The sequence below is a fragment of the Electrona antarctica genome (assembly GCF_951216825.1).
Source record: "Electrona antarctica genome assembly, chromosome: 2".
Classification (NCBI taxonomy): Eukaryota; Metazoa; Chordata; class Actinopteri; order Myctophiformes; family Myctophidae; genus Electrona; species Electrona antarctica.
This window is the reverse complement of record NC_136807.1, coordinates 62,567,120-62,575,965: the sequence shown is the minus strand read 5'-3', so window position 1 is coordinate 62,575,965 and position 8,846 is coordinate 62,567,120. Positions and strand designations below refer to the sequence as shown.

Below are 8,846 nucleotides of genomic sequence, written 5' to 3'. Positions count from 1 at the left end.
CTGAACCCTCATTGCTTTGTTCGATCCCCACCGTCAGATAAATTCCAAAAGTGAATCTATACATTTGTCTGTCTGTCTGTCTGTCTGTCTGTCTGTCTATTTTTGTATATAGCCTATTTTGTATAACTGTTTGACTGTGTGATGTGAACTAGATTTCTCGTCAGTAGGTTGTGTAGGCTCACCTAGGCTGTCAATAAATGCTTCCACGATATACAGAACACGTGTGAGCAACACCAAGTCAAGAATGCACTCACAAAACCTTTCCTTCCAAACGATGTATAACCATTGTTTGTACAAAGAATTCAATAAACATCAACTTTGCCATGGGTTATGAGATCAGCCAATGTCTAATTTTTGTATTGACAGCCTACACAACCTACTGTCCTGATGAGAAATTGAAACATATCACACAGTCAAATAATACAACATATATACAAAAATAGCCATAACGTTTTTTCCCAATGTTTCCAGCAGAGCAGGCCTTGTCAGCCTTAACTATGACTGCACACCAGATCATTGGTTGAAATCGTGAAAATCATTATGTAATAGGTACCAGGATATGGCACAGAATACTATACAACAGTTAGAGATGTTAGAATACATGGAACCAGTCTTCCTTTCACCGAGTCTCCTCTGGTTATGATTTATTCACAAACAAAATCACACCCGTGTGAAGTGAGGGGCAATCAGACACATATGACGTAAATTCTCCATTCATGGGTTATTATTGTGTGTGTAGGACGGACATCTACACTAATAGCTGAATAAACCACTCAACGTTTCGGTCGCTTAGACCTTCATCAGGACAGACAATGTGCTGGTGAATACTGTGACTTGCATTTTCTAAAGATACCAATAAGCATCACTTCAGGACTCATACACACTGGATTTAACCTGTTCCCTTGTGGGAGAGTTTTACTACTTCAAGCAACTGAAAAGTCATGAGCCCACACATGTGAACAATACATCTGTTTAGTGTGAACAGTATAACAAAGCTTAATTATATCCTTTAGATAGAATTTGAAACAGACTTATAGCATGTCATGTAGACAGCACAATAATTGCATGGTATGTAGTCATAGCACTTCATAGTACATATGTATAGCATAGTATAGTATGTATAGTTTATATGTATAGTGTCATTATATAGATATGTTCTAGTTACGGTCTTAGCTTACGCATGTTTCATGATAAATGCATTTTATATATGTGATGTATTCCCATGCTTTTTTGTTCTTGCTTAATGTAAATCGCTCTGGATTAAGAGTGTCTGCTAAATGCCTAAATTGTAAGTTGTAATAACGAGAAACATCAGCACATGTATATCCACATAACCAGATGATAGATTGTGGACGTTTTTAAGCAATTGAAAAATGAAGATGGCTAAACTGTTGAAGATGTTGAAGATGTACATTGCAACTTTATTTGAAGTGCATTTTACAGGGCATAATAATATATAGTGGGCTATGTTCAATGTATATATTTGAAGGCTGGTGTTAGTGTACTATTTATGAATTCAACATAATTCCCAGGGGGTGGGTGGACGTTTGTGTCTTATGATACAGTTGTTATACTGTATTGTCTTTGAGGAACATGTCACACCAACATTATGCTGCAGATTGAAGTAAACAAGTCTCAATATTCAATGTCTTGTGGTCAGTGTGGAAAGAGTTTCACTACTTCAAGCAACCAAAAACGTCATGAGCGCACACATTATGAAAGATAAATCTGTTGTTTAGTGTGAACAGTATGACAAGAGCTTCATTATAGAAACACAAGCACACCCACATAAAAGTGTTGTTTGTTTGTTGTTTTCTTGTATTTACTCGTTTTTTAATGTGTTGAATAATTGCAAGTACACTTGCAACATACTATTGACCTGTTCTTTTTATATTATAAAAAAAATAATATATATATATATATATATATATATATATATATATATAGCAGAACAACAACAGTGCATCAAAAGTATTATAAGCCAACAATGTTACGAGCAAGCTTCAAAAACATTTGAAAGTGTCTTTTATCTGAAAACAAGGCACATTTACATATTACTGTACATAAAAAAGGAACACGCCCTAATGTATATTATATAAAACTAGTCGCTACAGCTAGAGCATAACCTCATTGTCTGTTATACTGTATGCAGAAGGGTACAAAAAAGCAGCAGGTTCAATCATCATCATGGATTCTGAGATGTGCACACCATAGGCTCCTTCAGATCTTAATAATAACCAATATAACAGCATCAACGGCATCATCTCTGACTGGTGGAGTATGAAGTTCGGTATGTAAACTTGACCTATCACTTGCCCGTGGGCGTGTCTTGCGTTCATGTGTGCTCTATGGCGGACAACACTGTCCCATGGGAACGCATCAACGCACTCGCTATGTCGGGGTTTTCCTAATGTATGTACTGTATGTATGTATGTATGTATGTATGTATGTATGTATTTGGTTAAAATGGGTAAGGTTTTAAAAAAGGCAAAAGCATGCTCTGTTGCACTGGCCTAAAAGTGGGTCCTCTAAAACTGCTTCAACTTCTGAGAATGTGTGTTTGGTTCATTAGCCACCAGATGGCATACCTTATAAGTATGTATGTATGTCTGTCTGTATGTCTGTATGTATTTAAAAGGGGGGCTTTTTTGTAAAGGTACTTGCGCGCTCTGCTTACACACAAGTAGGCCACGTATGGCCACATGGCCTACTTGTGTGCAAGGCGCACGTTGGCACCTCGACAGAGTGCATTTCTAGTTTGTTTAGTTATCACTGGTTGAAGAAATGTTATGCCATGTGGAGAACAGCTAGATCAAATCCCTCCATGCTCTAAAAACCAGCCCAGGGCCTCGTAAGGCAAGCACACTCCCTGCAGTGTGCAGACATACATGGTAGGAAGATAAGGGACTTGACCAGTGCCACCGTGTGTGTGGTCAACGCCACACGCTACATCCACCACATGACGTGGCACTGTCACTCGCCATGGAATGTACTGATCCACACCTGATGCTCCTGACATGTGCGTGTGCATGTGCGTGTGTGCGAGCGCGCGTGTGTGTTGGAGTGGGGGTGGGTTCAGTACCTCCCCTGCACTCCTAGCTGTGTCTCGGCCTGCCTCTCTATTTCCTGGTGAACCGTGCAAACCTCTTCCTGGGTCAAAGTTCGCCCCGTGTGGCGATACACTGCGCGAGGAAGCGTTCGTCCCGACTCCAGAACAGCCGGATGTCGGGTATGCGGAACAGTGCCATGGCCAGGCGCTCCAGACCCAGCCCGAACGCCCAGCCCACCTTGTCGGACGCGCCCGCCGCGTCGAGCATCGCCTGCTCCATCACGCCGCACCCCAACACCTCTAGCCAGTCACTGCCGAAACGCACCTCCATCTCGAAGGAGGGATGGGTGAAAGGAAAGTAGGACTCCGTCCATCTGACCTCCACCTCCTCCTCTCCTCCGAACAGGTGCGCGACCAGGCGCGTGAGGGTCTTCTTCAGGTCGTGTTCCGCCAGCTTCGCGGCTTCCAGCGTGTGAGCTTCCTGTTTGTGAGGGGTCCTGCGACCCCCGGACTCGAACAGCAATTCGATTTTAGTGTGTTGCTCCGCTCGCTTGTCACTCCAACTTGCTTTGAGCTCGGTGGATGCGCTTTCAACGCAAATATGAATCAGCTGGTTAATGAGCCTCGTTGACCCTGACCCTGGTCCCTGACTTGACTTGACATACTAAATTAATATTACCAGAAACAAAGAGATGGCCCTAAAATACCATAACAGGTATGTAGGTAAGTGTTCAAATGGAACCAGATGGACCCATAAGGTCCTTGCAAATAAAACTTTTGAGAACTACTATTACTAGTTGGACTGCTAATATGCCAGTGTCATCTCCTCGCTGGCATTGCCCCTGCAGATGTGAGACGGGAAGCCACCAGCCTAGTAGAGATGACAAAAGCTACCAGCGATAAAACGCCACCTCCTTCATGGACACGAACCCCCGGCCCAACGACTGAAGTCAAGGAGAAGCTTCCTCAGCCATGTCCAGCCCCTTACAACATCTCGGGAAGAAACCAGACAACAATTTATTCTTGTACGTTATACTTGTGGGGTTTATTAAGAGAAGCTGTTAATGCCACCACTTATTATTTCTCAACTCCAGTATTTAAATAATGCTGTGAAAAAAACAATAAACAAAGTTATACAAAAAAAAAAAGAAACCAGACTCCAGCTATGGACAACAAAGCTTGAAAATGACCCCCCTCCTATTTACATGGGAATCCCCCCCTCTGAAGACCTCCCTTCTGGCTCAGAAGCACCATGGGTCCCGTGGAAGACTTTCAACCGCCTGAGAACAGGAACGGGGCGATCAAAAGCTGCTATGGCCAGAAACATTGTACTGTAAAAAGGTCTCTTTTCCCTTGATCTTTTTAGTATTAGTACTATTAGACAGCCAAATCAAATCATAGTTGTTCAATCAATTATTAAATCAAAGCAAAAGGTACAAACAATATTAGTTTGCCTCTTCTACAAAAATTAAAGTTACAAGTTACTGTCGCGTGTTGCCATTCTCTTGTACTTGTATTATTTCCCACCACGGAGTACCCTTGCATCTCGGAGGACAGGCAAGACGGGCTGTGTCAGTAGGCCAATCAGAGGCAGGCGGGGCCTTACCATGTCTAATCACGGACGTAGAAAGAAATCACGCTGGCCAGATGGGGCTACCAAAACGGCCCAACCATCTGTGAATGTGGAGAAGAGGACCATACGATGCAGCACTGCCTTGTCTGCCCTCTACTACCCAAACCTTGCAGCTTAAAAGATCTCGCAGAGTTAAACAATAATGCAAAAGACTGTGTAAAGAAATGGGAAACTGTCATCTAACCACATGCTTCAAAGACACGAAAAGAAGAGTGTCATTAAATCAGTGTCATACATATTCTGTAGAAACCTGGAGACTAATTGGGTCTTATGATCAAAACTAGATAAAGATACAGGTCTCCACCAGGGCAGGTCAGGTTGTGGCCTCCTGATGGCACTATAATAGGCCAATGTGAAAAGGGTGCTGTAATATATCGGGTTCGGTAGTAGACTGGTATTTATGAATGGACACGGACACAGTGCTTCTGTTTAGATGCCGGGACAGAGCCTACAGTAGGCGCCTGAACCGCTAGGCCCCAATGAGCGCATTCGTGAAACCATTTACGCTTCACGAATCGCGATCTAACACGCAGCAAATATCACGAGTGTGACTCAAACACGTGGCGCGCCACCAGGCCAGAGCCTACAGTATGCGCCTGAACCGCTAGGCCAGCGGGCGCCCTGGATTTGTTTGTTTTTGTTTTTTTTGGGGGGGGGGGGGGGGGCATGTATCTACAATGTGTGCCGGATTTTCATGAAGTGACCGGACACATACAGACTCCCCAGCCCACCCCACCCCACCCAACATTCCCTCACCTTGGCCCACCTTGGCCCACCGCCACCTTGTAGCCCCCACAGTTGATATTGTCTTTGTCCGTCATGGTCAGGATGTCCGTGACCAAGCCGGTGCCAATGGTCATGTTGCCTTCGCGCAGAGTAAACCGTTGACCCCTCTCGAGAATCATCGGGTGGCGGAGTGTCAGATTCAACGAAGTGTCCTCCCCAGGCATCACCATCTGCTTATCGGCTGGCAGGGTCACACTAGCCGTCATGTCCCAGGTTAGAGAGAACATAACGGGCATGAAATTGCTGACGAATGGCCTGTGTCTGCCTCCTTCTTCCTTACTCAGAATATATACCTGTGCCTGGACCTTTTGGTGTGGCATGGACGATCCTGGTTTGCTCATCACCATGCCTCTCCTCACGTCCTCTCGCTTCAGACCTCGGACCAGAATGCCCACATTGTCTCCTGCCTCTGCCCGATCCAGAGACTTATGGAACATCTCAAGGCCTGTGACCACAGACTTGAAAGCCAGATTATGCCCCATGAACTCACAATCATCTCCCTTCTTGATAACTCCCCTCTGCAACGTTCCAGTAACAACAGTGCCCCTGCCTGGGATCGTGTGGACCCCTTCAATGGGCAGCAGGAAAGGCTTTTCCAGTTCTCTCTCGGGCAGAGGAACATAGTTATCCATGACCTCCAGCAGATTCAGTATGGCATTCGCTCCGATTTCGGGCCGTCTGTTCTCCAGCGCGCAGAGGGCGGAGCCGACGACGACCGGCGTCTTCTCGCCGTCGTAGCCAAACTCGCTGAGCAGCTCGCGGATCTCCAGCTCCACGAGCTCCAGCATCTCCTCGTCGTCCACTGCGTCGGCCTTGTTGATGAACACCACGACGTGCTCCACGCCGATCTGCCGCGCCAGCAGCAGGTGCTCGCGAGTCTGTGGCATCGGGCCGTCGGTGGCCGCCACCACCAGGATGCAGCTGTCCATCTGCGCCGTGCCTGTGATCATGTTCTTGACGTAGTCCGCGTGTCCAGGACAGTCTGTGTGAGCATAGTGCCTAGTGTCTGTGGCGTACTCCACGTGAGAGGCGTTGATGGTGATCCCTCTGAGTTTCTCCTCGGGGGCGTTGTCAATGTCCTCGTACCTCTTAAAGCTCGCTCCACCGTCTCCCGCCAACACTTTGGTGATGGCTGCAGTCAGTGTGGTCTTGCCGTGATCGACGTGCCCAATTGTGCCAGTGTTTACGTGGGTTTTTTCTCGAGTGTACGTCTTCTTAGCCACTGCGGCAAATGTCCGCCAACTCAGGGGTACAGCGCACGGTTTGAAGGAACTGCAGCGCAGGAGGCTTGGCGAGGAAATCTTGAAAGCGGGGCAACATCCTCGCAACCACAAAAGCCCTGCCATTTTGAACTCCTTGACAGATCTCAGTATCTGTTAGTTTTTGTCTGCCAATATATACGTATGTAAGTATATGATGGTGCCATGACTCAGGTTAGACAACTCCATAATATATGTACATATATTAGACTCCATATTTGGGTGTAGCATCATTGGGAACTCCTTATGGTTATGGCTGATTCACAACCATATAAGGAGTCAGAGGTCTGCCGACCAGACTGCTGTCTGTCCAAAAAGTTTCATTAACCCATTTTGTAATAAATAACCACACAATATTGCATTGCTTAGATAATTAGCATATTCCACATTCCTTTAGAATATGATAATATTCCAAACATTCAATTACACGCTTTTGGGATTAAGATTTAATTAATCAAACACTTTTTTAATTTATTAATTTATGCAAAAATGAATATGCAAACAATGCCAATTAGAACAATAGACCTGTCACTTCAATTACAAGGTTTAGTTTAGAGTAATCGTGCCTTGTATTTCTCTCTCCCATGCCTTCAGGTGCCTGTCCCACCTGTATGGACCTGCAAAAGTTTTTTTTAAGCATTTTTCATTTTCATTACAAATCCCCCATCGCCCCTCCCTCCCCAAGGTTCCACTTATCGTTGCAACAAGAGAGGACATTTCATCAGTTAGTTCGACATTTTACAATATATAGGCATATTGGCTGGTAGACTTAACAATAAGATTGAAAAGTGGGCATACATACATACATACATAATATGACATTATAGTTGTGCTTTGACCTTTTCTACCGCATCTGTAAGTGCTTCAATAGACTGCCTTTTTGCTCCATTAGCTCTCGCAATTGATATTTCCAACCATAATACATTCAGACAGGGCTCGACGCTTAGCATTTTTCCAAGTAGCACGTGTGCGACTAAGTTGAAAAATCTAGTAGCACACAAATTATTTTAGGAGCACGATGAAAAGTTATCAAATAATGTGTTTTTGAGGGGCGCTATCCCCTCCTATATACAGCTGTAGTCCCCACACGTCTCAATATCTTGACAATGAAAGGAGAAATTAGGTCAAAATTCCGCTAAATATGACGTAAATTAAACATCAAAACATTAAACGCCATTGACATTGAAAGGACAATGTATGTCATATGTAAACGAGCAAATCAGCTAACCAATCACAGGCAACAGGCATTCTGATTGGCCAATATGAGATGATTCATGATGATGTATGATGATAAGAGCGCCCCTCACTTCACACAGGTGTGATTTTTCTTTAATACAGTGATATGAGGTAGGGGGCGGGCAATATGAAAAATCTTTCAGAAATGATCACAATATTGATATTCATCTGGATTTGTTTGTTTTTATATAATCTATATAATCAATTTGTTTTTATGCTGATAGTCTATTAGTTTTTTATGCAAATAGATAGAGGGATAGATGGATAGATAGATGGATAATCAATTCATTTTATGTTGCTCATGTATGGATGGATGGACAGACAGACAGACAGACAGACAGACTTTCTATCCGTTTTTATCCTGCTGTTCTATCGTGTGAGATTCGGTGCAGGGCGCAGGCTACTCGATGGTACTATTAGTATTGTAACATTCTCCTTGGCTTTGACTGCTTCAGTTCAGACCATCGTACATAGGCTATACACCTCGGCGTGGTGGAAGGAGGTAGTGGGGGGATCTTTGCCTTTTTTCCGTCGCTCGTTATGCAGGCTACTGACTAATATGTACCCAGCCAAGTCGGTCATTCGTATTATCATTTGCGCTGCGCACACGATTTTGTAAGCGAGGTGCTGAGCGATGGTTGTTTTGGTAGAATCCGTGCACACGTGCACTCTTTGCGTGCACGGCCGCACGCTGTTTCACCCACGTTTGGTTAAAAGTTATAGAGTGATGTTTGAACATTAAACTTTCCAAATAACTTTAGTATTCAACGTGTCGGGGTCCTAGCAACTCTTCTGTGCTATCATGCTATCCTGCTGCGTTCGCTGCTGACAGGGAAGAGAAGTACTGAACAGCAACACATGGAGGGGCGGGGCGGTGGGAGCA

General features: G+C 44.5%; 2 protein-coding genes across 2 annotated transcripts in view; one reads left to right on the top strand and one right to left on the bottom strand.

The window, feature by feature from the left end:
- The window catches only part of LOC306943933 (elongation factor Ts, mitochondrial-like), a gene marked incomplete at both ends in the record, with an annotated part of 292,477 nt that overhangs the window by 80,305 nt on the left and 203,326 nt on the right, over positions 1 to 8,846 (top strand). The window lies entirely within an intron of this gene.
- LOC306912345 (elongation factor Tu, mitochondrial-like) lies at positions 3,156 to 6,814 on the bottom strand (the record flags this gene model as incomplete). The annotated part of the gene is made up of 2 exons (XM_079488498.1): positions 3,156 to 3,636; positions 5,439 to 6,814. 2 exons carry the CDS (start codon positions 6,812 to 6,814, stop codon positions 3,156 to 3,158), a joined length of 1,857 nt encoding a protein of 618 aa, XP_079344624.1.